This window comes from Ursus maritimus, unplaced genomic scaffold (genome assembly GCF_017311325.1).
Source record: "Ursus maritimus isolate PB19 unplaced genomic scaffold, ASM1731132v1 scaffold_22, whole genome shotgun sequence".
NCBI lineage: Eukaryota > Metazoa > Chordata > Mammalia > Carnivora > Ursidae > Ursus > Ursus maritimus.
In genome coordinates, this window is record NW_024424675.1 from 33,691,722 (window position 1) to 33,717,926 (window position 26,205).

The 26,205-nt window shown below is 53.8% G+C and overlaps 1 protein-coding gene across 4 annotated transcripts in view; it reads left to right on the plus strand.

The window, feature by feature from the left end:
* Positions 1–26,205, plus strand: part of SLC12A5 (solute carrier family 12 member 5) — a 37,740-nt gene extending 11,535 nt beyond the window's left edge. For 3 of the 4 annotated variants that reach the window (XM_040638406.1, XM_040638409.1, XM_040638407.1), the window contains exons 2-26: positions 5,114–5,208; positions 5,525–5,656; positions 5,959–6,105; positions 7,512–7,566; positions 8,056–8,186; positions 9,736–9,977; positions 10,709–10,920; positions 12,547–12,717; positions 13,019–13,117; positions 13,272–13,329; positions 15,303–15,477; positions 16,097–16,215; positions 16,537–16,635; positions 17,581–17,700; positions 17,960–18,064; positions 19,157–19,325; positions 20,999–21,194; positions 22,075–22,244; positions 22,584–22,715; positions 23,577–23,684; positions 24,757–24,879; positions 24,972–25,171; positions 25,497–25,511; positions 25,764–25,897; positions 26,114–26,205. In XM_040638406.1, coding sequence (XP_040494340.1) covers positions 5,114–5,208; positions 5,525–5,656; positions 5,959–6,105; positions 7,512–7,566; positions 8,056–8,186; positions 9,736–9,977; positions 10,709–10,920; positions 12,547–12,717; positions 13,019–13,117; positions 13,272–13,329; positions 15,303–15,477; positions 16,097–16,215; positions 16,537–16,635; positions 17,581–17,700; positions 17,960–18,064; positions 19,157–19,325; positions 20,999–21,194; positions 22,075–22,244; positions 22,584–22,715; positions 23,577–23,684; positions 24,757–24,879; positions 24,972–25,171; positions 25,497–25,511; positions 25,764–25,897; positions 26,114–26,205 — 3,299 coding nt within the window. Of the gene's footprint in view, positions 1–4,972; positions 5,209–5,524; positions 5,657–5,958; positions 6,106–7,511; positions 7,567–8,055; positions 8,187–9,735; positions 9,978–10,708; positions 10,921–12,546; positions 12,718–13,018; positions 13,118–13,271; positions 13,330–15,302; positions 15,478–16,096; positions 16,216–16,536; positions 16,636–17,580; positions 17,701–17,959; positions 18,065–19,156; positions 19,326–20,998; positions 21,195–22,074; positions 22,245–22,583; positions 22,716–23,576; positions 23,685–24,756; positions 24,880–24,971; positions 25,172–25,496; positions 25,512–25,763; positions 25,898–26,113 lie in introns of those variants that run through there. The other variant, XM_040638408.1, reaches the window with a different exon arrangement.

A 26,205-nucleotide genomic window follows, 5' to 3' on the forward strand; every position in this document is an offset into this window, starting at 1 on the left:
ACTTCCAGCTGAAAGGTGGGGGGAAGGTGCCCATGGGGGGTTGGATCCATATGACAGCCCCCGTCCGGGCTGCGGTGTCTCCTTAAGGGGACACTTGGTGCAGTCTGTGCCCCCTCCCCCAAAGCTGCCCGAGGTCCGACCTCAGACTGAAGCGTACCTCCTCCGGAGATTTTCGACTCTACTTTGCGGAATCTCCCTCTCCCTCTCGCGTACCCATGGGTTCCTATTCAGGACGGGAAGCAAGATCACCCTCCTTTCTTCCCTCTTTACCCTTCCTTTCGGTACCCTGGCATGACAGTGAGGTTTCCAGGGCGGGGCAAGGGGGAGCCTTTCTAGTCAGCTCTGCTAGCTTCCCTAGTGAGGCCTCAGGAATGGGGTCCCAGCGGCTGAATCCCCGGCGCCGCGGCGCGGACACTGCGGACGCGCTGCGGTGGGTGCGGAGACTCGCTAGGAGCCCAGGGGCTTGAAGCAAGTCCTTTCGCTGCTCTTGCTTTCCGCAGCCCTCCTCCACGGTTTCCCTGCTCCGAGGTCTTCCGGGCCAGCCACCCCCTTGGGCTCCCAGGCCCCCCGCCGCCCCCCAGCGGTCTCAGCCATCCATCACGGCTGTCAGCCGCCCCCACCCCCCACCCTCCAGCGGCGCTGCGTCCCTTGCGCACTAGCGCGCCTCCCGCTCCCGCTGTCTGCGCTCCGCGCCTTCAAACGCTCCCTTGGGCACTGCTTGACCCTCTGATCTGAGACTCTTGCAGACCTCCCCGGAGGATGGCCAAAGAGCCCCAAGAACTGAAAGATAGGGGTCTTCCAGGGACTGGGAGCCTAGACTTGAAGTCTTCCGGATCCTGGATCCAAGTCAGAGCCAAGTGGCCGCTTGGGAAGGCTGTGGACACCAGAGTCCCCAATTCTTTGTCTGAGACCCCTTTTTCCTCCCCGAGGTTGAGTGGTATACAGGGGTCGGAAGCACCGGCTGGCCAGCTAGCGCGCCCATCTCCCCAGTGACCCTGGGGCTGCCTCATCCAGCAGCCTCCCCCCTCCCCAGCAGGCTTAGGCTACGGGGGAAGAGCGTTTGGCAAAGTCGAGTCTGCAGCAGATCCAGGCATCCGGACGCGGTGCCCGGGAACGAGTTGTGTGTGTGTGTGTGTGTGTGTGTGTGTGTGTGTGTGTGTGTAGGGGTCATTGCCATCTGGGATCCTCTTCAGATGCCTCCACTCTGAGGACAGGGGCTCAGCCTGAGAGATAATCTCTGCTCTCCCCAGACACTGGGTATGGTCCGATCCCCCAGCTCCTGCTTTCTCTACCCTGAGGTTTGTGCCTTTCTGGGCCTTGGGTTTTCCATGGGATCTCAGGAGGCCTAGGAAAGAGGCATCTATGTGTGTGGAACAGGAGTCAAACTAGGAACTCACTTCGGTTCTACCCACTCCCCATTAATTTCTAGACTCTGAGTGTAGAGGGCCCATCTGGAGACCTTCTCTCTCTGTGTAGGGTCCAGGACCTGGAACTAGAGTGGCTAGGACCTGGGTCAGATGTTCGGGGTCCCAGAGAGAGGCAGACTCCCAGCGATGCCCAAAGATGGTCGTAGGGGGCCCTAAGAACCTGCTGGGCTTGAGGGAAGAGAGACTACCAGATCAAGAGCCTCTGCCATCTCTGATCTTAGGTTCTTGGGGATGTAGGTGAGGACCTGGGTACTGACCTCAGGGAGGTGGTAATAGCTCCTCTGGACTAAAGAAGAACCCTTTGGACTAAAAAAGACCCCTATCCTTTTGGGGTCTGACGCCCTCCCCCACTACCCCAATCTGGCTTGGGGATTCCCCCGGGCCTGGTCCCAGGCCCCCGGGGGAGGCTCCTTAGCCCGCGCTGCTCGCCTGTTTCCTCCCCGGGAGCTCTGGCCGCCGCAGCTTAATTGAAAGCCGATTCGGGCTGAGAGCTCCCAGGGGGCGGGGGCGGGGGCGGGGGCCAGGCGGAGAGGGCTCAGCCTCAGTCTGGCCCTGCCTCTCGCGCGCGCGCCGCTCGCCGCTACCCATCAGCCTGCGTCCTGGCTCTGGGGATTCAGGGCGAGTTCCCCCTGCTCTTCTGAGAACTCCTGAAGCTCGCCCCTCTCCCCGCAACCAGTGCGCCGGCTGTTCCCAGGAGGGGACGAAATCAGCCCGCGGCAGACGAAGCCCCCGGCCTGGGGTCCCGTCCAGATGGCGGGTGGAAGGGCGGGACCCAGGACCAGCCTATGGGCCGCCCTCTCCCCAGCCCTCCGCTCCTAGCTGGGATCCGGCCCGGAGCCTGGCTCCGCGCTGCGCGTCGCGTTACATAAGCGGCTGCGGGCGCGTGGCCGCCTCGGCTCGGCGCTGCGCTCTCTGCCCGCGCGGTCGCCATGGAGACTGGCGCGGGGCTGCCTAGTAGCCGGATCTCGGGCCAGGACGCCCCCTTTGCCTCCCCGCACGCGCCGCAGGACCCCAGGAAGGAGGTGGGGCTTGGGAGGGGGCGGGAAAGACAGAGGGGAGGGGTTCTTGTGTCCGGTGGTTCTGGCCCCGAGCGGAAGCCGCCAGGAGAGGGACCCAGACCCACAGGGGACAGGGCCCTTAAATCTTGGGACTTGGGGAGGGGTATGGGATGGGGAGCCCGGGCTGAGTGGGGCACCACGTACATGAATAATATTTGTACTTGTAATAGCAGCAATAGTTCCGCTTATGTGCCCGGCACACCCAATTGGCATTATTTCCCTTAATCCCCAGGACAGCCCTGTGAGCTAAGCACAATTATTATCCCTTTGCAAAGGAGGAAACTGAGGCTTAAAGAGTTTAAGTGACTTGCCCGACAAACCTGTCGACACAGCCAATGAAGCTGGGACTGGAGTCTAAATCTTGACCCCAGCCCTTTTCCTTAACCATCAAGAAATTTGTTCTCATCCCCCTCAAACCCTCTTGTTCCCACCGTAGTGTGGTGAGAATATGAAGCATCTTGTCACCATTTTAAAGGAGGAGGAACCCATGTCTCCTTTATTTCTTCTGTTCTCTGGCCCCAGACAGCTCTTCTGAGACCCTGGGGGTCAGGAAGGGAGGCTGGGTGCATTTACCTCCAAAGACTTTTTTTGCTTTTTCCCTATGTGCTAGGTTCTCACTGGGGGGACAGGTCTGTCATTTCCAGGAACTCATATGTGAGAAGGAAGAGGTGATGGTGCCCCCCTGTTTGGGGCTCAGGAGTTCCTGGCTTGATGGATGAGGTGGAGGTGGTGGCAGAAGAAGGTGGTGGGTGTCCCTTGAGCCGGTGAGGCATCACCTCCCCCTTCCACAACTTTGAGTCAGGATGAGATTGGATTTATAACAGGTCGTGCTCTAGGGATGGACCCTGGCTGGGTGACTAAGGGAGGATTCCAGGAAGTAGGGAGGAGAAGGATGGGGGAGGATTTGGGAAGATGGAGGTGAAAAGAGATATGACAGGAGATGAGGGGACAGGAAATTCAGAATACATAGGGCCTCAACTTCATTTGGGATTTGTTTATTGGGGAGTTTCCCCAGGGTCCAAAGAGATATCTGCTACCGGGATTCAGCCCTGGAACTGAGAAAGGGTGCTGGCCAAAGCCAAGGTAAAGTGCCTGTGGGGGTCCCCTATGAAAGGACTTCTCCTAGATGCCCAAGAGCCTTTCTTCTTGGGTGATCTCATCCAGATGCACACTTTCACACACTTCCTCCACATATTCTCATGGGTTACTCTCATCTTTTCTCTGCCCAGCCTCTTTCCTGGACCCCAGACTCTATATCCAAGTGGCTTCTGGACATATTTGCTTGAGTGTCCTATTCTGCCTTACCGTCGATCAAATTCAGCATCTTCCCCACCCCTGGTCTCTTCTCTTCCCCATTTATTAGATAGCACCATCACCCACCCGTTAACCTATGCTAGGAACCCCAGGCATTATCCTAGATTCCCTCTTCCCACGTCCCCAAACATCTGGCATAGAAATATGTGCCATTAATTATTGAGTCTGCCCATTGCCCTGTGTTGCTCTGGTCTGGGTCATCATCAGCCCTTGCCTGGATTGCTGAAAGGCTCAAACTAGCATCTGTATTCTTCATCTAAAGGCCAGACTGATTGCTCTAAAACATGACTCTGTTCACGGCACTTCTTTGCGTCAAACTCTTCGATGACTTCCCATTGTCCTCTGGATGAAGGCCAAAATCTTTAACATGGTCTGCTAGTCATTTAAGGACCCAGCCCACACCTTCTGAGGCTCATCTTTTCATAGGTCAGTCTCCACCTTTCAGCCCCTCTGTCCATGCCTCTTCCTCAGACTCAAGCCAGATCAAACTTCTTTCAGCATCTCTGACCCACTCTGTTCACTCTCCGCTCTGGGCCAGCGAACATGCTGTTCTCTCTGCCTGGAACATCCTCCCGCCTCCCTCCCAGTCTAGCTCTTACTCATCCTTCAGTTCTCAGCCTACTCGTCACTTCCTCTGGGAAGCCTTCCGTGACCTCCCAGGCTGGGCTGAATGCCTCTCCTGTATTCCCACAGTCCCTTGTTCATCTTTTATCACAGAATTTACCACTCTGTGTTGGAAATTCCTGGATACTGGTTTATATCTCCTGCCTGTGGGTTCCCTGAGGGCAGGGATGGTGTCTTGGTCTGTGTTGACTCCCCCGCCTCCTCCCCATGGCCGTACTGGCACATGGGAGAGATCCAGTGAATATTTGTTGACAGAAGATGCATGAGGAGCATAGGAGATGCCAAATGGGTCACTTCTCCAGGAGGTGGAGTAACCTTTGAGCCTCTGGCTGTAGTGTTTTCTATCGTTGCCTCTGGGACAGAGCATGCTTCCTCCCCACAACACCAGCATGGTCCCAGGTACGGTCAAGGAGGGGAACCTGGGGAGTCTAGGGTGCCCTGGTGAATGAAGAAGGACCCCCAAGAGCAAGGAAGTACTCACATGTTAATTAAAAACTTTATGTGCCAGGGAGTGCACTGGGCTCTTTATACGTGCTGTCAACAAAACACTGCAGCGGGACATTGTTAGCTCTGTTTCTTTCCAATGTGCAAACGGAGGTTCGGAGAGTTCAAGTGGCCACACAGCTGGATGCGCAGGCAGGGGGATGACAACCAGCTGGTACCAGACCCCTGACTCCTCTGCCTTCCCAGGTGATGGCAACCCCAAGGAGAGCAGCCCCTTCATCAACAGCACTGACACAGAGAAGGGAAGGGAGTACGATGGCAAGAACATGGCCCTGTTCGAGGTGGGTTGCTGGGGTGTGCCTGCCCCCGTTCATTTCCCCATTTATCTGCCATCCCTCCCTTCCTCAGGAGGTGTCCTCCTCTCCATGTCCTTCTCAGGTCCACCTGCTTCTCCTTCCCGTCACCCCTGCTACTCCCTCTCCTTATCCCGCCATCCCTTTTCCCTGTTTTCCGTGCCTGTTCCTCCTCCTTCCCCATGTCATCCCAGCCGCAGTGATTTGACTTCCTTGCCCCCATCTCTCCCAGCCTCCTACCACGTAGCTCGCCTATCCCTTCCCTAGGCCCTTGGGTCTTACCACTGTCACCCCCCCTCCACAGGAGGAGATGGACACCAGCCCCATGGTGTCCTCCCTGCTCAGTGGCCTGGCCAACTACACCAACCTGCCCCAAGGAAGTAGGGAGCATGAAGAGGCAGAAAACAATGAGGGTGGAAAAAAGAAGCCAGTGCAGGTGAGGGCCTTGGGGCAAAAAAAGGATGAGGGACGGAGAGGGGTGGAGGGGACAAAGGATGGGGAGACCAAAGAGTGTCCGTTGAAGGGATGGATGATGGAGGGAGAGGGCTAGGAGTTAGGGGCTGAGGGTGAGGGAGGGTTGGGAGATGAGGGATAGAGATGGAAGGAGGAGGGGAGAGGGATGAAGGGATGGGGGTGGAGAAAGGAGGAGAGTGGGGGGTGGGGAATGGGGAGAAGGAGTGGGTCTGGGGCTTCGAAGTGATTAGGGGCTGCAGGGACTGACGCTGGCCTCCTTGGCAGGCCCCTCGCATGGGCACCTTCATGGGCGTGTACCTCCCGTGTCTACAGAACATCTTCGGTGTTATCCTCTTCCTGCGGCTCACATGGGTGGTGGGCATCGCAGGCATTATGGAGGCCTTCTGCATGGTCTTCATCTGCTGCTCCTGCGTGAGTGACGCCTTCCTCCTCCCCACCCCCTGACCGCTGGGGCAGAGCAGGGACCTGGGGTGGGGGGAGGGAGGAGGGGAAGCATGAGACCTGAGCTTTTTATAGGAACCACTGCGTATGATCTTTGAGAGTAAATTAGGTCTGACTGGTCCTTCCTGCACCTCATAGGCTGGTCCCCGATGGCCACTAACCAGGTTTCACCTGGATCTGTGTGTGTGTGTGTATGTGTGTGTGTGTGAGTGTGTGTATAATTACACAAGTAATGCAGATTCATTGACGAAAAAGATGGGCGTACCGAAGGAAATCAAATCCACCTCAAAAACCGCAGTCATTAACATTTTGGTCGGCTCAGGCTCACAAAAAAGGGGAGCGTGTTACAACAGCTTTGTAACAGAATCCTTTCCATCCTGCCTAAAAAAATCAAATATTCACGAAATACCTACTTCTTGTCAGGTTTCCACTTCCTCACACATGACCCTAGAGCCAGCTCCGCGTGTGTGGTAGCCAGGACTGACGCTAGTACGCCTATTTTATTTCTTTTTAACTTTTATTTTGACATAATTTTGACATATAGAAAATTTGCAAGAATAGAACAAATGTTAACATATTATCGTATTTATTCCATCCTGTCTGTAAGTACCTTTTTCCCCTGAATTGGAGAGCAAGTTGCAGACGTGATGCCTCTTTATCCTAAATCCTTCAGCGTGTGTTTACTAAAAACGAGGACATTCCCTTACATAACCACAGTACAATGACCAAAATCAGGAAACTAACATTGAGTCATTAATGATGTCTTAGTAGTGACACCTTAATCATGCTTTAGCTGCAGGCCTTACTCAGATTTTGCCAATTGTCCCAATCCCATCCTCGGTAACTGAAGAAAATTCAAGATCACATTCATATTCATTTATGAGCTTGTTTCAGCCTCCATTAATCTGGAACAGCTCCTCCTCTTTTGTCCTTCATGACACTGACACTTCGGAAGAGTATGGGTCAGTTCTTTTGTATAATGTCCCTTGGTCTGCGTTTGTCACATATCTGCTCAGGATCGGATTCACTTATGATTTAGGCAGGAATACAGTGCACCTATTTTATAGGTAAATACACTGAGGCTTAGAGAAGTGAAGTGACTTGTCCCGGTCACACAGCTGGTCAGAGGTCAAGCTGGGATTTCCAGAGCTCTCTGATGAGCACAAGTAGCTTGTGATTCTTCCATGTGTGTGGTGAATAAGAGGTTTTCTTGACAAGAAGGACTTGGCAGGAGTAGAAGTTGGAACAGGACCAGGGAGAAGCTCAGCAAGGACTTGTGGGTTTGGCAGGTGTTTATGGGGTATAAGGTTTGGCCTTTACCCAGGGCACTGCGGCCCCCACCCTAGCTGCCACTCTGATGATCTCTCTCCTCACAGACAATGCTCACGGCCATCTCTATGAGTGCAATTGCAACCAATGGTGTTGTTCCTGGTATGTGATGGGGCTTCTTGGAGGGGAAAGGGGCCTGGATGGTTGGGAGGGGGGCCTGGATAGTTGGAAGGAGGGGCAGGGCTGTAGGCTTTCTGGGCTGTCAGGACCAAGAGAGGCAATACTGCAAAGCTAGGGGCTGGGCTGTGATGTTGGTGGCGTAGGTGGGGGCAGTGGTATTTAGGGGAAGGGAGGGAAGCAGTTTATGGAGTTGAACAGGGCAATGCAAGATCTCCCTTTGCCTGAGACCCTCCTCTCTGTCATCCTATTTTTCTGAGCCATGACCTCCTTAGAAGGATAATTAGCAACATGGTAATTAGTACAGCAAAATCCACTCAGAGTGGCTGGTGGAAGCACCAGTCCTAGGGCTGCAGCCTGTAAGGTGTGAGGCCCAGAACAACGCCTTTCTCAACTCTGTCCCTGAGCACCCTCGCCCCCAACGGCAGCCCAGCCCTCCTTGAACTTCTTGCTGACACCAGGTTCTTTCTGCAGCTGGCGGCTCCTACTACATGATTTCCAGGTCTCTGGGCCCAGAGTTTGGGGGCGCCGTGGGCCTCTGCTTCTACTTGGGCACTACCTTTGCTGGGGCCATGTACATCCTGGGCACCATCGAAATCCTGTTGGTGAGAGGGGCCAAGGAGGAGGTGTGGGGTTCCAGACTGTCAGTCAGTTAACCATTGCTCCTTGGAGACCTCCTAGGGAGAGGTCCAAGCCACTTAGGCCAAAAGGAAGTCAGATGTGGTTCTGTCTTTAAAGAATCCACAGTCTAGTTGGGGAGACAAGATACAGTAATTACGTAACGTGAACAGCTGTCGTTCATCGGGCACCCACTGTGCTCTCAGCAGAGTTCCAATTGCTTTACAGTCATTATCTTGAATCCTCACAAGGATTAAGTATTATTATGCCCATTTTACAAATGAGAAGCTCAGAGAGGTGACATGACTTGCTCAAGGTCACTTAGCTACCAAGTGCCAGAGGTGGGTTGATAAGAGTAAAATCGTGGTAGAAATAACAAAACTAATGTTACACAATAGCTGCATCTCGTGATTGCCTTCCACGTGCCTGGAACTGTGCTGATTTCTCTGTGGATGTTCATTGTCCGGGGCTGATGACCAATGGGTTGCAAAAGAGAAGAAGGATATGAGGGGCCTGAGTGAAGAGACCTATTAGGAGTAGTGACTGATGAGACGAAGTCAGATTTGGGCAGTATTTGAAGGAGAGGCTGCTGATGTGGGTCTTGGCTCTTCCTGCCCCTCCAGGAAGAGGTGGGAGCTGAGGAGGGTTCCCTGGTATATAGAAAGTGGGGCTGACATTTCCCAAGCCCCTAACTTATCCAGGCCCCATGGCCTGAAATTTATCATTTTAGTTTATCCTTACAACTATTCCATGAGTTAAATAATGTCCCTGTTTTGCAGATGAGGAAAGCAGAGCTCAGGGATTTTAAGGAACATGTGGAGGGGATATGAACCTGTGCCTTTCTGACCCCAAAGCCAGTGCTTGTCCACTCTACCAGACTGTCTTGGAGAACTGGAATTAAAAAATGCAGCTTCTGGTTTGGGGGCAGAACAGACGAGTATGGGGACAGGGAGGATGGATGGCACATAAAAGACCCAAGGAGCCAAATTTTGGGAGGATAATAATAGACTTCCATGACTTAAGCAGATTAAATAATTTAAAAATTATTATAAAAGCAATTCTGCCCATTGCATAAAATTGGAAAAATATCAAAGAATGTAAAAAGAGAAATAATAATTGCCCAAGGAAAATCACCATTAACATTTTGGTGTATTTCCTTCTATTTTTTTGGGTTTATTTTACTGTGTGATATTGTATTCTGTCTTTGTAAAATAGAACTCTATAGGTCTCCCTAAATAACTAGAAACTCCCTTTGTAAATATCATTTACAAGCGAAAATAACTTTTCTAAGAATATAAACGTATTAATATTTGGTATGGAAATTTTAGAAAATACACATGTGCAAAAAGAATACAGATGATCCCATTTCCTCCCATCAGTGGATGTCATTTCCAGTCTTATGCTGCTGTAAATATGATGTGATGAGGATGTTTTTACTCCAAAGAGCTTCCTGCACTTTGGGTTATATTCCGGGGGGTGATTCTTAGCTGGTTCTTGCTGTGTCACTCACCTGACCTCCTTGCCCCCTTTCCACAGGCTTACCTCTTCCCAGCTATGGCCATTTTTAAGGCAGAAGATGCCAGCGGGGAGGCAGCAGCCATGTTGAACAATATGCGTGTGTATGGCACCTGTGTGCTCACTTGCATGGCCACTGTGGTATTTGTGGGAGTCAAGTATGTCAACAAGTTTGCCCTTGTCTTCCTGGGTTGTGTCATCCTCTCCATCCTGGCCATCTATGCCGGGGTCATCAAATCTGCCTTCGACCCTCCCAACTTCCCGTAAGTGCTGTTGCTCTGAGCCTAAGACATTGTCCTTCTCCTCCCTGGCTCGGTTTCAGGGTCTGCGATGCCAGCCTCTGCCAACCTCCCTCTCCTCATCTCTCAAAATCTGAGTGATTGTGGATTCAGAGCAACCTCCTTTGGGAGGGAAAATCTCTCCTGGTTTGGGGGAAATCTCTGTAGGGTGGAGTAATGTGTTCTGGAGGTGGGCAGAGTTTTCCCTGTGAGGGTCAACTGCTTGCGGATGGGGTGGACTTAGGAAGAACCAAGTGGAATGATTTCTGAAGGGATGACTCTCTATGTTAGGGAAGCATTTCCTCGGGACAAATTCCTGGAATAGGACAATGTATTAGTGTTGGACACCTTCTCTATCATGGGAAAGGTCACAGAGGAGAGGGTCTAGGGGCTCGGATCTCTGTGGGTTCTGCCTCTTTCTTAAGGACAGATCCCCCTACAGCTCACTGCCAGGATGACGCACGGAGACTGCTGTCCAGGGTGCTGAAACATAGCATTGCACAAAAACGGTGCTTCTTTGGGGTGGCTGCATATTAAAATCACTTGGCGGAGCTTTGAAAAAACACTGATTCTGGGCTCCATCCCAATTAAATCAGAATCTGTGGATACGGGGCCCCGGGATCTGTGTTTTTTTAGAGCCTCCCCGGTGGTTTTATTGTGAAGCCAAGGCAAGGTTATGTCCCTCCCCCATCTTCCTCCCTTGTTTTTCTCCCTAGGATCTGCCTCCTGGGGAACCGCACACTGTCTCGCCATGGCTTTGATGTCTGTGCCAAGCTGGCTTGGGAAGGAAATGAGACGGTGACCACACGGCTCTGGGGCCTTTTCTGTTCCTCCCGTTTCCTCAACGCCACCTGTGATGAGTACTTCACCCGAAACAATGTCACGGAGATCCAGGGCATCCCTGGCGCTGCCAGTGGCCTCATCAAAGGTCTGGGGGAGGGAAGAGGGCTGGTGTCCAGGGAACACTATGGGGATTGTGGGTTAAACGGTCAGGATTAAGGAACTCTCCTTGGGATTCACTTAAATTCAATCGGTTTTAGTTGAGCACCTACTCTCGGCCATATTCTGTCCTTGGCATCATGGAGGAATAGAGGTGAAAGGGAGCCTTCAAATATCTCACCACCTAGTGGGAAAGAAAGTCATCAGTTTAACAACTATTCACTAAGCATCTACGTAGTGTCCAGCACTGTGCTAAGTGCCAAGAATATGACATAAATAAGTCACAGTCCTTGGCTTCAAGGAGTCTAATGGCAGACACAGATGTATTAGCAAATAAATTATGATATGAGTAGATGTGCATTCAATGAACAGAGACCTCACAAGGGAGTGAGTGGTCATGTGTATAAGGTGGCAAGGCAAGACTTCCTAGACTCATCTGAGGAGGGTTTTGAAAGAAAAATAAGAGATTTTGAGCTATACTAGGGGAATAAAGGAATTAAGGCAGAAGAACAGCTTGCCTAAAAGCATGCAGACAGAGAAGAGCATACTGTGTCCTTCCAGCCACAAATAATTTGGTATAACTGGGGCATAAAGTACAAAGGAAAGAGGGGCAAGAAATGATGTCAGAGAGGCTGGCATAAGCCAGATTGTGGCAGGCCTTGGAAGCCATGTTGAAGCAGTTGAACCATGTCCTGAGGGCAATGAGGATCCACCAAAGGGTTTTCAGATAAGGGATGGACATGGTCAGCTCATCATTTCTAAAGGTTCACTCTGGCTGCGAATATGGATGAGGTTAAAGGGAGAGAGAACAGAGGCAGGGAGTCCAGGAGGAGGCTGATGCTGAGTCCAGGTGAGGGATGGTGGTTTTCTAACCTAGAGTGATGGAGTGATGTCAGTGGGAGTGGAGCAGTGGTTCTCCCCCATGGCTGGTTTGTCCCCCCGGAGACATGCAGCAATGTCTGGAGACATTTTTGGCTATCACAACTAGATGGTTGTTACTGACTTCTGATGTGTAGAAACCAGGCTTTTGCTGAACATTCTACAGTGCTGTAGGACAGCCCTCCATAACAAAGAATTGTTTGGCCCAAAATGTCAGTAGTACAGAAGTGGGGGAATTCTGGAAAGGAGAGAAGGAGCATATTTGAGAAATATGTAGAAGGAATAATGGGCAGAAGTTGGAGATGGTTTCGAAATGGAGATGGGGAGGGGAGCAGTTGAGGGCAACGTGAAGCTGTCTGAATTGATGGTGGTGTCATTTGTTGAGATAAGGGATACAAAAAAGGAGCTGGTTGGAGGTGGCTGGGTGCTGAGATCCGTTTGGGATGTATTGAATCAGTCTGAGATAGGTCTTTATATGTTTTTTTTTTTACCCCACTAGACAGGACTATTTGAGGGCAAGGATTAGATCTGCCCATGGCCTGGCCCTCTGCACATAGCTTGGCCCAAAGCTGGAGCTTAGGAAATGTTGGTGGAAACAATATAGAGCCAAGGCCCCCAGAGGAGTGAGAAGTGGTTGACCTTGACCCTTCTTTTTTGCGCACCCCACCTCTTGGCCCTAGAGCTCTAGCACCCTGACTTCCAGTTTTCCTCCTGAGTACCCTGTCTCCTTCCACAGAGAACCTCTGGAGCTCCTACCTGACCAAAGGGGTGATTGTGGAGAGGCGTGGGATGCCCTCGGTGGGCCTGGCGGAGAGCACCCCTGTCGACATGGACCATCCTTATGTCTTCAGTGATATGACCTCCTACTTCACCCTGCTGGTTGGCATCTACTTCCCCTCAGTCACAGGTGAAGGGGAACTCAGAGAGGGAGGACTCTGCCTGGGAGTGATGGATAGAGAAAGTCAATGATGATGTGGGGAATTTCTTAGTCCTACAATCTCATCACCTAGCCGGGAACCAACAATCTGGCTCTCATTGCCAGATGAGGGAATTAAGTCCAGGAAGAGCCAATTCATATACCCAAGTTCTCACACCAGTTGCTATGCCAGGACTAGGTCCCAGGCTCCCGGACTCAGGGCCTGGTGTCCTTTCTTCTTGTTCTGTCTGGTCTCTTGTGGACCCTGTCCTAGCTCCTCCTCTATTCACAGGGATCATGGCTGGTTCTAACCGCTCGGGGGACCTACGGGATGCCCAGAAGTCAATTCCCACTGGCACCATCCTGGCCATTGCCACCACCTCTGCTGTCTGTATCCTGCACTGCTGGGGTGGGACCACATTGGGCTGGGAAGCCTGGAGGGAGGGCAGCTGAAGCTGCTGCCTCAGCTGGCTGGCTCGGCTGGCTGAGGGGGTGGGAGAAAGGGGAATGTCACCCCGGGGATTCTCCTTCATCCTCTGCTACAGATATCAGTTCTGTTGTTCTGTTCGGGGCCTGCATTGAGGGGGTCGTCCTGCGGGACAAGTGAGTAAGGGAATCAGGGCTGATCCTCTTCTGGGTGGTGGGTACTAGGGGGTCAAGTTCTGGGAAAACAGACCCAGCAGGGATTGCGGAGCCTGTGCAAGAGGGAATTGTGGGAGGGAGGTCACAGGGGATTGCTTGCAAACTCACCCTCTTATGTTATATTTTATCCTGCTCTAGAAGCTTGGATGGTGTCCCTCTCTCTCTCTCTCTCTCTCTCTCTCTCTCTCTCTCTCTCTCTCTCTCTTCTAGAATAATACTACTTTCCTTTTTTTTTCCTTTAAAATCTATTAACCCATTTAACATCTCCTTGACGTCTATGTGTTGGTCTGTCCAGAGCTCTGGGGGGGGGGGATAAAGATAAATAACACATGCTTTTTGTGCTGAAGGAGCTCTTTGGGGGCTGGTAACCATATTCGACAACAGACTTGGAAAGCAGAGCAGCAGGAGTGGGACACAGTAAAGTACAGGGGCTCTGGTAGTGCGCAGGAGACTGCAATCCAGTCCCCAGGGGCGTGGGGAGGAGGGGGTGATGCTGGAAGTGCCTTATACACATTTCCCCATTTATCCTTCTCACTTTAAATGTTGCATAGAGATTCCTTATGTGACTAGGAGTGGGAAGCGCATTCTAGGCGGTGGGAACAGCATGAGCAAAGGTAGAGGAGAGAAACAGCTGTGTGTGTCTGTGTGCGTGTGTACACGCACGCGTGTGCACGTGGGTGCCTGTAGTTATAAGCAATTCAGAGCTTCTGGAGTATACACTTTTGAGAGGTGTGGGCATGCTCCACCAGCAGGGTGAAGTAGGAGGTCTGGCTACAGAAGTCAGTTTCCATGGTGCTGTCCTGGCTTCTGTAAGGTGGGGAATGGGGTCATGAGGCCAGAGCTAGTCCTGGAAGCCTGGTTTTTGGTACCAGGATATTAGAGCTTTATTTTATAGAAAATCGGGGAAACCTTGACAGGTTTTAAGCAGGGGAGTGACCTGGCCAAATGGACCATTTGCGTATATTACACGTATTCACTTTTGAGGGCAACTTAATCTCCACTTATTTCATTTAATCATAGACCTCCCACAGGATTGCAAGGGATTCAGCAGGTCAACCAGTAAAACCCTTCATCTGATTCTTGTAGTCCTTCAGCAATGGCCCATGCGAGCATAGCTCTGGTTGTACATTCCAGTCACAGGGCTCTCTCCACCGACCGAGGCAGCACCTTTCAATTTAAGATAGTGCCGTTGTTAGAAAATGCTTTTCTTTGATTCTCACACCACACGACCGTGACCACACAATGAGGTCAAACCCTATTTTTTTTTTGAGAAAAACAAACCTTCTTCTCCTTCTTCTTCCTCTTCCTCTTCTCCCTCTTCTTCTTCTTCTTCTTCTTCTTCTTCTTCTTCTTCTTCTTCTTCTTCTTCTTCTTCTTCTTCTTCTTCTTCTCCTCCTCCTCCTCCTCCTCCTCCTCCTCCTCCTCCTCCTCCTCCTTCTTCTTCTTTTAAAAATCTACAAATCTGTTTCTAATTGTACTTTATTTTCTTTTTAAAAAAACTTTTAAATTAAGTTAGAACCCCATTTTTCAGATGGAGACCCAGGTTCTAACAAGCTAAGAGATTTTGCCAGATTAGTATAATTATTACACAATTGACCATTTACTATAATCACTCTAACCATCTTGTTCCAGGCATGGTGCTGAGCATTTTACCTGTGTTATCTCCTTTTACCTTGTCACCAATCACATGAGATAGGTTTATGATGGTTCTTTTTTACAGCTGAGGAAGCTGAGGCAAGGAGAGGTTAAATGAGTTGCCCAAGGTCACACAGATGGAAAGTGCCCACGGCGTTAGGAGCTTTGTCTCCCCCTTTGCTCCCTTAGAGCCTAGTCCTGCGGTGGGCATACAGCTGGTCCTGAGGTTGGTGTAGGAGATGTGCCCTGGAAATCGAGGCAGCATTGCTCACCCGGCATCTCCTGTCCCTTCATTCCAGGTTTGGCGAAGCTGTGAATGGCAATCTGGTGGTGGGCACACTGGCCTGGCCGTCCCCCTGGGTCATTGTCATCGGATCCTTCTTCTCCACCTGTGGGGCTGGGCTGCAGAGCCTCACGGGGGCGCCACGCCTGCTGCAGGCCATCTCCCGGGATGGCATAGTGCCCTTCCTGCAGGTCAGTGGGGGGGCAGAGTGTGGGAAGAACAGCCCATCCACTACACCAGCCAGCCAAGCCACTGCCCAGGGAGGCCACCCAGTGAGCCAAGGCCCCCTGGGGCCCTTCCGCTCTGCACTACCACTAAGAAGAATGGATGTGCCTTATTTGGGATTTGGCCCATGGCAGTGCCATCTCTTTGGGCAGAGCTGTCTGCTCTTAGGGGAGAAACAAATGGCCCTCTTTTGGCCAAGTGATCAGATAGGGAGACAGCCAAAGGGCAAGAAAAGTGTGGCTCTGTCCATGGTGCTAAAAAAATAAAAGATTTATGGAGCACACAGTCATGGCCCCTTGCTGGCCCCTGTAGCTCTTCTCCATCTGTCCTGCAGGTGCTTCCTTTCCCCTTAAGGGACCATTCGAACTTCATTGCTCTGAGGTACCAATGCCAGAGTGGGAGACACACAGCCAAAGCCTGGCATCCCCTTGGGTACCCCTAAAGGGTGAGGAATACAGCATTCTCTCCCTACTTCCTCACTGGTTAGGGGAATCCTGCCTCTATTGCACTAGTCCCCAAGACTGGAAAAGAGAGACGAGAAGTCTCTAGGATCTGGGACTTCTATGATGGTGGCTCTGTCCCCAGGTCTTTGGCCACGGCAAAGCAAATGGAGAGCCAACATGGGCCTTGCTCCTGACTGCCTGCATCTGTGAGATCGGCATCCTCATCGCGTCCCTCGACGAGGTTGCCCCCATCCTGTCCATGTGCGTGCTGGCCTCTTGCCCTCCCCATCAGCTCTGGGGGTGGAGGGGGTGTCTCTCTACCTGGATCCTCCAGTTGTGACCCTGGATAGCCCACCCAGTTGTTTAACAGTCTGTCTTTTGTTATATGGAGATTCATGCCCACGTGCATCAGGGTGTGTTGTAAGGGGATTTGGCCTTTGAATCCCTTCCTAAGCACCAGAACGTGATCTGACCACCTCCCCAATTTCTTATCCTCTTTCCTCCTTTCTTTCTTTATGTTTCACTTTCTCTTTCTGCCTCCCTTTGCAACTCTGTCTCTCCTGGGGCTTTTCTGTGTTCTAGGTTCTTCCTGATGTGCTACATGTTTGTGAACCTGGCCTGTGCGGTGCAGACACTGCTGAGGACGCCCAACTGGAGGCCACGCTTTCGATATTACCACTGGTGGGTGCCCTGTCCCCTTCCCTGCCTGATGGAACCACCTCTTGTCTCCACCCCAACCCCCACCTCACCCTAGCCCATCCCCGAGGTCTAAGGATCCCAGATTAAATTGGGAGCCCATTTCTCCAGCTTTTGTAGCCCGACTAGCATGAGAAAGGTTCCGGAGAGGGTCTCCTTTGAATCACAGATAGTAATACAACCTGGTCGTCTACGGTCTCGGCTGTGTTCCCTCCCTGTGCATCACACTCAACATCTTACAGTCTGGAGGAGGAACAGCCATTTCCTCAGCTATGAAGTGGTGGTGACAACTGCCCTGACCTCCTGGGGCCCCCATGAGTGTTACAGGGCTTAGTGTAAGAAGATGCTTCTAATGCGGAGCCTGGGGCTCTTCTGGTCATTTTACTTTACGGTTGCCCCTGGGGCAGACGGGGCAGGAATGACCATACTGGCTCTACAGAAAGGAAACAGGCTCAAAGAGGGGAAGGGACTGGCCCCACATCACCCAGAAAGACTGTGGCATACCTGGACGAGATCCCGGGCTGCCCGACTCCCATCTTAGTGCCCCTACTCTACCAGTCCCTTCTTCCTGGGGCACATTCTTACCGGAGATCCTGCCTACAACTCTCTCCAGAGACGTCTGCCTTGGAAGCCCTCTGGCAGGGTGGTCAGGCAGGGTCTAAGGCACTGGGACAAGGCAGTGTGTTGACTTGGGAGTTGGGTGGGGCTTGGGGTGGTGCCCTGTCTGTGGCTGCTCGTTCATCCAGAGGGTCCCATATCCCCATGGTGCCGCGCATGGAGATGATGGTGTGAGTTCCCCCAGACCCGAGCAACCCTAGACCTCCCAGTTCTTGCACAGGCCCTGCTCCATCTCACTCTTGCTGTCTGAGCCCCAGCTCCAGTGACAGTCCTGCCAGGGCTCAGAGGCTGGGTCTTCCTCCCATTGTCCAGGACACTCTCCTTCCTGGGCATGAGCCTCTGCCTGGCCCTCATGTTTATCTGCTCCTGGTATTACGCCTTGGTGGCCATGCTCATTGCCGGGCTCATCTACAAGTATATCGAGTACCGAGGGTAAGCGTGGGGTGGGGGGCGGAATGGGGAGGAGGGAATGGGGAGGGCTGGGAGAGGCTAAGGGATGGGAGGGGATGGGGATAAGGTAAGAGTAGGGGAGGGCTGGGACTGGGGAATAGAAGACAGGAGCTGAGGGAGGGGCTGAAGCTCTGAGAAAAGGAGCCGGCAGAATGGCTGCACGTCCTCTGCCCCGGGGCGGCCACTTCAGTGTGCACAGGGCCTCCTGACACCCCTGACTTTCTGCCCCTCTGGCCCCCAGGGCGGAGAAGGAGTGGGGCGACGGGATCCGAGGCCTGTCCCTCAGCGCAGCACGCTACGCCCTCTTACGCCTGGAGGAAGGGCCCCCACATACCAAGAACTGGAGGTAAGTGGCCAGGCACACGTGGGACGGCCCAGGGGAAGGACAGGAAAGGAACAGGGTCTGACCTCCTCACCTCTTTGTTTGGTGAGTGCTGTGCCTTCCACAATGATCTGACCTTCCCCTCCCCTTCTCAGCCCAGCCTAGTTTGACCTTTCCCACCTGCAGCACCCGGCCCAGGCTGAGCTTCCCTCTCTTCATCCCTCTGTTCATTCCATCTTATGTTTTAAAAATGTGCGAAGGCAGGATATGTGCCAGGCCCCCTTCCAGTCTGCGGGGACCTAGTAAGCTAACAGTTCCATGGAGAAGGCACACACAGAGACAGATGAATGGAATATCGTGTAGCATTTGCTCTGGGAGACGTGGCTTCATTCATTTGGAGAGTTATAGGGGCTCCTAGAATTCTCTAGATTCAGAACAATCCCTCCTCTTTATTCATGTGGAAGTCAGGGGCCAGAGAGGGTCTCAGAGGTCACGGAAGGCAGAACTGAAAGCAGAATTTTTACCTCCCGCCTCTCAACCCTTGCTGATGTCTACTGAACTGGGGCTTCCGGAGACCAGAGCTTTGCGTTATATGTGAATTCTTAGATGCTTGGCACAGGGTCTAGCCCCAAGTGCTTAAAGAATGCTCTCAAACTGATGGGTGGTGGGTTGGATGGGGGGCCAAATGCAAAAGGCAATGAATGGATACATAGTTGGGTCGATGGCCAAGTGTATATACGTATCAGAGGGTGATTGCTGAACAGATGAATGTGTGAATGGACGGTGGCAGGTGGATGTCATAATTAGATGACTAATCCATGTATAGGTAAGTTGGTGTGGATACGAGTGGGTGACTGATGGATAAAATGGGTGGGTGGGTGAATGGATGGATGGATAAATGAGGTGGATGAGAGATGAGTGGGGGGGTGGGGGGTGGCTGTGAGGGAGCTGGTTGGGTGGGTTGACGTTCAAGGAAATAGATGGATGGGTGGGTGGGAATGGGGGTATAGAGGACGGATGGCTAGTAACCTCACCAGCTTATGGGGTGTGGGTGTGTGGTGTACGGCGGGTGGAAGTTGGGTGGGCGTTGTATGGACCACCTTGCATCCTCTTCAGGCCACAGCTGCTGGTGCTGGTGCGCGTGGACCAAGACCAGAATGTGGTACACCCGCAGCTACTCTCACTGACCTCCCAGCTCAAGGCAGGGAAGGGCCTGACCATCGTGGGCTCCGTCCTGGAGGGCACCTTTCTGGACAACCATCCCCAGGCCCAGCGGGCAGAGGAGGTGAGCTGAGGCCCTAGTGGGGATGGGGAAGGGCAGGGCACTCAGGAAGACAGCCCTTGTCCCTTTACACTTTCCCTCCTTCCCACCCTTGGGATCAAAGGGGGTTCAGGCTCTTCTGTCATCTTCCTTAGAAGAGGAATCTAAGGACTCAGAGAGTGAGTTCCTTAGAATCCAGCTCTCAGAACCAAAGACCATCAGAGCCCAAAGGGCCCATTTGATGGATAAGGAAACTGAGGCTTAGAGGGGGTCAGGGCATTTGTCTAAGGACAGAAAACAGAGACTCAAATTAGGACTGCTTGACTCCTACTCCAGACTTTCACATCCATGATTCTCCTGATCCCCACACCACGTGCAGTTGGCAGCGTGAGTACCCACATTCAGCATAGGAGGAAACAGGCCCAGAGAGGGAAGGCAGGTTGCTGACAGTCACAGAGCTGGCTGGAAGCACAGTCAGGGTTTGAGCCTGGGTCCCTGGCTCTGGGTCACCTGCTCCTGTCTGCATCCACCAGTCCATGCTCTCAGAGTCCAGAGCCAGTGTGGACAGGGGTGCGTGGCTCGTGCAGGACGGGGCACTAACAGGTGTCTGGAACCTGGCGGCTAGCAGAGGAAGTGGGTTCTGTCTTTGATCCAGGCCTCTCTCCCCTTGGGGCTGTGACTAGTTGTGGAGAAAGGAAAGGGGGCCGGAGGGAGGCGAGGAGAGGTGGGGAGGGGTACCCCTAATGGCTTGTGACAGTTGCTGTTTCTGCCTCGCTGGGCTGTTCACACCAATCTGTCAAGGCCCAGAGCTGGAGGCCTCTGCTGGTCAGGTTCCTTCAACATGCAGGGGCTGAGAATGTGCTGCGTTCCAGGCTTGGGGAGATGGGGGGGTGTGTGAGACCAAATCCCAGCCGTCAGGGTGCTCCCAGGCTAGTGGGAAGATGGAACATTCCCAGAAGGCTCTCAAACCCGTCTGCCGTTGATAGGTGCTTCACTAGAGTTCATACCAGAGTAAGAGAATGTGTTGAGTGTTTACAATCTGTCAGGCTGCGTTCCACCTTACCCGCATCCTGTCTTCTAATTCTGCCTGTTCCCATGTGGGGTAGCTGTCAGGATCCCCATTTGACAGATGGGAAAACTGAGGCTCACAGAGGTTAGGTGATTTGCCCAAGGTCCCACGGCTGGGAGGTGGCAGAGTTAGGAGTTGAAGCCCTCTGTGTTTGACATCAGGGTAGGGGTCCAGAGTGTGGGAGGTGGAGTCAGAGCCCTGGAGTTGAACCCCTACAATGATATCCATTAGCTGGGTGGCCTTAAGCAAGTCTTAAACCCAGTTCCCTTCTGGTCTGGGTAGGGGGTGCTTTCAGGCGGGGTGGGATGTACAGTGCGGGGAGGGGTCCGGGCAGTGCTGGAGGCCTTGCAGGGGGACTGCGAGAGATGGCAGGGTGGGGGCCAGTGCGGGGTAAGGTCATGAAGAGCTTTGAGGGATCAACAAGGAATGGAGGCCACAGGTGATGGGGAGCCATGCACAGTTCTAGTGCCCGAGGCTGACATGATCGGAGCTGAGCTTCAGGAAGATGGTGATGATGGAGGGGAGAGACAGGAGGAAGGGAGGCCACAGGGGGCTGTGCAAGGCCAGGGAGGCCTGAGGCTCATCATTGTCTGACATGCTGCCCATCCCCTCCCCTCCACCTTCCCAGTCCATCCGGCGCCTGATGGAGGCAGAGAAAGTGAAGGGCTTCTGCCAGGTAGTGATTTCCTCCAACCTGCGTGACGGCGTGTCGCACCTGATTCAGTCTGGGGGCCTCGGGGGTCTGCAGCACAACACTGTACTCGTCGGCTGGCCCCGCAACTGGCGGCAGAAGGAAGATCATCAGACGTGGAGGAACTTCATTGGTAACCGGGGCAGGCCGGGGGGCAGCGGGGGCTGTGGGTTCTCCTTCTCAGGCCTGGGTGCTCTTTCCCAGACGTGACAGGTGCGGATTCTGCACCTGCAGGTGTCAGCATTCAGAGCTGGCCACATGCCAGACGCTGCGCCAGGTGCTGGGGACTCAGGTGTGAAGGAGATAGTCTTGGGCCCTGCAGAGCTGGCAGGGAGTCGGTGGAGGGCCGTGGAAAGAGCTGCAGCTGCGAAGTCAGAGAGGCCCGGGTCTACATCTCGCCTCGGGCTGTGTGATGGTTCACAAGTGACTCACCCTCTCTGAGCACTAGATTCCTGGTTATAATATAAACACTAACATTTGGAGACTGTGTTCTGTGTGCCAGACCAGTTGAGGCTTTCTCTGAGGCTCTCATTCTCTCAGCAGTCCCGTGAGGGCTAGTCCCTGTTATCTCCGCTTTACTGGTGTGACGCGGAGGCACAGAGAGATCGAGGAGTTTGCTCTAGGTCGCACAGCTGGTACCTCTAGAGGCTGCGCTGGTGCCTCCAGGCTATTCTGTGTCCTTAAGAGATGGGTCGTAGTTAGAAGGCAGTTGGGAGGATAAATGAGGCCGTGCACAGAAGAGCTCCTAATAGGAAGGGCAGGTGGTGTTAATGCCACTTGACAGGTGGGGAAACTGAGGCCCAGCGAGATTGAGAAGCTTTCCCAAATCCAAACAACAATGAAGTGTTGAGACCTACGTGGATGCTGGTTTTCTGACGACTCCGTCCAAGGCCGGGGTGGGGGAAAGCGGGGGTGGGGCGCTGGGTGCCAGGAGCCTCTGTGGCTGCTGCTTGGTGCGGGAAAGGGACCAGGGTCACTGTGTTCCCATCTGGCCCTCTCCTTGGCCTTCCCAGAGCTGGTCCGGGAAACCACAGCTGGTCACCTGGCCCTGCTGGTCACCAAGAACGTTTCCATGTTCCCTGGGAACCCTGAGCGCTTCTCCGAGGGCAGCATCGATGTCTGGTGGATCGTTCACGACGGCGGCATGCTCATGCTGTTGCCTTTCCTGCTCCGGCACCACAAGGTGAGCGCGGGCGTGGCTCAGGGGCTCTGGCCAGGGGCCAGCCTCCACAGGAAGCGGGGCTGAGATGTTGGGAACTGATGGGGTCCCCTCTTGCAGGTGTCCTTGCATTGTAGAGAGAGCAACGCTTAACCCAGGCAAGGGATGCTTTCTTGGGGGACCCTTCCCTAAGCAGGGGAGTTTTTATGGGGAGTGGCCACTGAGATAGAGGATTTCGGGTCTGCGTGTAGGCGTGGGAAGGTGGGTGGGAAGGGCGAGGGACAGGGTCCTCTCTAGGTGCTGGCTCTCGATCTCCTCACTGCATCTGGGCTGGACCTTTCTGGGTCCCCTTCACTCCTCCAGGTCTGGCGGAAGTGCAAGATGCGTATCTTCACGGTGGCCCAGATGGACGACAATAGCATCCAGATGAAGAAGGACCTGACCACCTTTCTGTACCACTTACGTATCACAGCGGAGGTCGAGGTGGTGGAGATGGTGAGTGCCCTAGGTTTTGGAGTCCTACCTGGCCCTCTTTCCTCTTGGCCCCAGTACCGAAGAGGGCAACCCTCAAATTCCATGAGCTTATGATGGTGGATCCCCTCCCCAACCTGATCCACCTCTTAGCCTCTCACATAGTCACCCAAGAGTCAGTCTACCCATCGATCCATCCGTCTCTCCCTCCCTCCCTCTCTCCTTTCTAAGAATAGCCATGTCGTTACATGTGGGGCACTGTCTCATGCACTTTATAGATATTAATTCTCACGGCAACCCATGAAACAGATAAAACTATCAGCATTTTCATTTTACAGATTAGGAAGCCGAGGCACAGAAAGGTTAAGCAATTTGCCCAACAGTACACCTAAGTGGCAGAGGCAGGGTTCAAACCCTGGCAGGCTGGGTTCAGAGCCCACGCCCCCCACAGAGCCCCTCATCCATCCTTTCCCTCAGTTTATCTACCCATCCACCCATCCGTCTGTGTATTCATTAATGTATTCATTCACTCAGCCCCATTCATCCATATTTGTATTCATTCATCACTGTGTTCCTTTATAAAATGTCTTCCCTTTCTCCATTCACCCAGGTAATTAATTAATCTACTCATTCATTAATTCACCCATTCATACGCCTGGTCCTGCGTTGGGCTGAGCAGGGAATGAGCTGCATTGCCTTCAAGGAGCATCGCCCTCTGCTTCGTCCTTGCCTCCCGCAGCTATTGGTTAAACTAGGTCATTAGCTAGAGAAGCCCTGGGCTGGCAGAAGGAAGGGGGTCTGCCTTCCTTCCCTTGGCCTTGCCCCTGAACTCATGCTTTCCTCCCGTGCCCCTGTCACTCTGCCCCCGTCCCTGCCCGCCCACAGCACGAGAGCGACATCTCGGCTTACACCTACGAGAAGACCTTGGTGATGGAGCAGCGTTCCCAGATCCTCAAACAGATGCATTTAACCAAGAATGAGCGAGAGCGGGAGGTGAGGTTGCCCTGGCTGGGCTCCCAGCTCTGGGTCTGCACAGTTGGGAGGGCCCAGGGCTCGCACTCCTGGCCACTGGCGCCGTCTTCACCCTAGAGTGTTACTCATCACCCTTCTCCCCCTCGAGCCCACCTCCCAGCACCGGGCTTCCTCGCAGCAGGGGCCCACTGCAGTGGGCCGGCCACGATGCCGAGGGCTTTGGCCTGGGTGACGGATTTCCCCCTCTGTATGTGACTTCTGGGGCCCAACAAAGAACAGTGGAAGCTAAGTATGGATGGATGATGATTCCTCAGGGGTGTGGGCTGCGAGTTGGGGGGACAAGGGGTCATGTGATAGACCCCGCCAGAGTGGGTAACAGATGGCTATTTAGGGACGTAGCTAACGGTGGGAGTTGGGGGCACACTCCTAGGGTGTCGTTGAAGAGTTCTCAGGCGCAATGAGTAATGTGGGACCACTAGTCCCCAGGAGTTGGGATGAAAGCCCCCACCCCAGAGAGTGGAGACCTTGGGGAAATGAGCGATGGTGTTCTGGGACTGGGGACTGAAGAGCTCTTGGGGGCAGGTGACAGGGTGCCTGTGGAGTAGGTGGCAGATCCTGGAGATGAGGGTGACAGACCGTGGTTGAGGGGGTCTCCTGGGTGTGAATAATGTATTTCTCAGGTTGGGGTTAATGGATCCTCAGGGGAATGGGTGATGGGTACCTCTTGGAGCTGGGAAGGGTGAACACTCCAACGATGTGGTCCCGGGGGTGATCGTAAAAAAAATGTAAGAAATGGCAAGGGCACTGACCAATCAGAATTGGCCCTGCGCTAAGAGCCCTGAGGGGGAGGGGGGGCAAGTGTTAACCTTTTGGTTGCTGGAGGGTGGGGCGGCCGGGGCTCTGCACATGAGTTGCTGTGGCCAGGTCAGCGGGACAGCAGCTGTTTGGTGTGAAAGCCCTGCAATATTCTAACAACTGGTACGGTTTCCCGAAGTGCGCATCCGTGGCCGGACGTCAGCTCCGGCTGTCGCTCTTTGCAGGGCATGGCTGGCGAGTGAGAGCAGAGCTGGTCCTAACCCGTGTCACTCCCTAGATCCAGAGTATCACCGATGAGTCTCGTGGCTCAATCCGGAGGAAGAATCCAGCCAACACTAGGCTCCGCCTCAACGTCCCAGAAGAGACAGCTGGTGACAGCGAGGAGAAGCCAGAGGAAGAGGTGTGCAGCTGGGGTGGTCTGGCCCCAGCCGGTGCGGGCAGAATCTTCGGTCTCTAAAGGGATCACGTGCTGCTCCTTCGTTGGTCCCTCAGGTGCAGCTGATCCACGACCAGAGCGCGCCCAGCTGCCCCAGCAGCTCTCCATCCCCGGGGGAGGAGCCTGAGGGGGAGGGCGAGGCCGACCCTGAGAAGGTGCATCTCACCTGGACCAAGGACAAGTCGGTGGCAGAGAAGAATAAGGGCCCCAGTCCGGTCTCCTCCGAGGGCATCAAGGACTTCTTCAGCATGAAGCCGTAGGGGCCTGGGGGCTGGGGCCTGGGGTCGGGGGTGAACCTACAGGGTCTTTGCTCCTCATGGCAGAGCAAACAGCAGAGGAGGTCCTGGTTGGAAAGCCCAGCCCAAACCTTGCCTGGGTTCCCCCATCTGAGAGCTAGGGGGCTGGGCTGATTGCTGAGGGTCAGCGCTCCCAGGTGTAGGCAGTGAACAAATGAAGGGGGTGTGGCTGGGGGGAGCGGGACCTGTATGCACTGGGGGGTGGGGGATGGTGGCCCATGTCCTCAGTCTTTCCTTCTGACCCCTCTCTTGTTCTTCTCTTTGCTTCTCTTGTGTTTCCTGAAGGGAGTGGGAGAATTTGTAAGTGCTTCAGGATTTTTTTATTCTCTCTTCTGGGTTGGCCAGGGTCGCTGCTCTCCTCACTTTATCGTGAACACTCAGTTCGTGGTCCTGGCCTTTGGGGTCTCTGTGAATAGCCCAGTCTGGAGAGGCCTGGGGTTGAGTTGGTTGGGAGCGGCCCAGTGCGCCTGGGGCTGGGAGGGCACTGGGTCCAGCTCACGCGCCTTCCTCCCCTCTGCCTCCCCTTTCACCCCGCCCCCCCCCTCCGCTCAGGAACCAGTCCAACGTGCGGCGCATGCACACGGCCGTGCGGCTGAACGAGGTCATCGTGAAGAAATCCCGGGATGCCAAGCTGGTTTTGCTCAACATGCCTGGACCTCCGCGCAACCGCAACGGTGACGAAAATTGTATCCTGGAGCTAAAGCGGGGGTTGGGGAATCGAGGCGACGTCAGGGGGCCGGGGTCCTAGCCCTGGGATGGAAGAGCTTAGCCCGTTTCTGCTTCAGTTACGTCGGACCCGGACGCGGGCCCAGGGTTCCCAGGCGCCGATCGCGACCCCCATTCCATCGGGGTGGAGGGGGTGGAGATGAAGAGGACAGTCTTTCTCCTTGACGCGCGCTCAGACATGGAGTTCCTCGAGGTCCTCACGGAGCACCTGGACCGGGTGATGCTGGTCCGCGGCGGCGGCCGTGAGGTCATCACCATCTACTCCTGA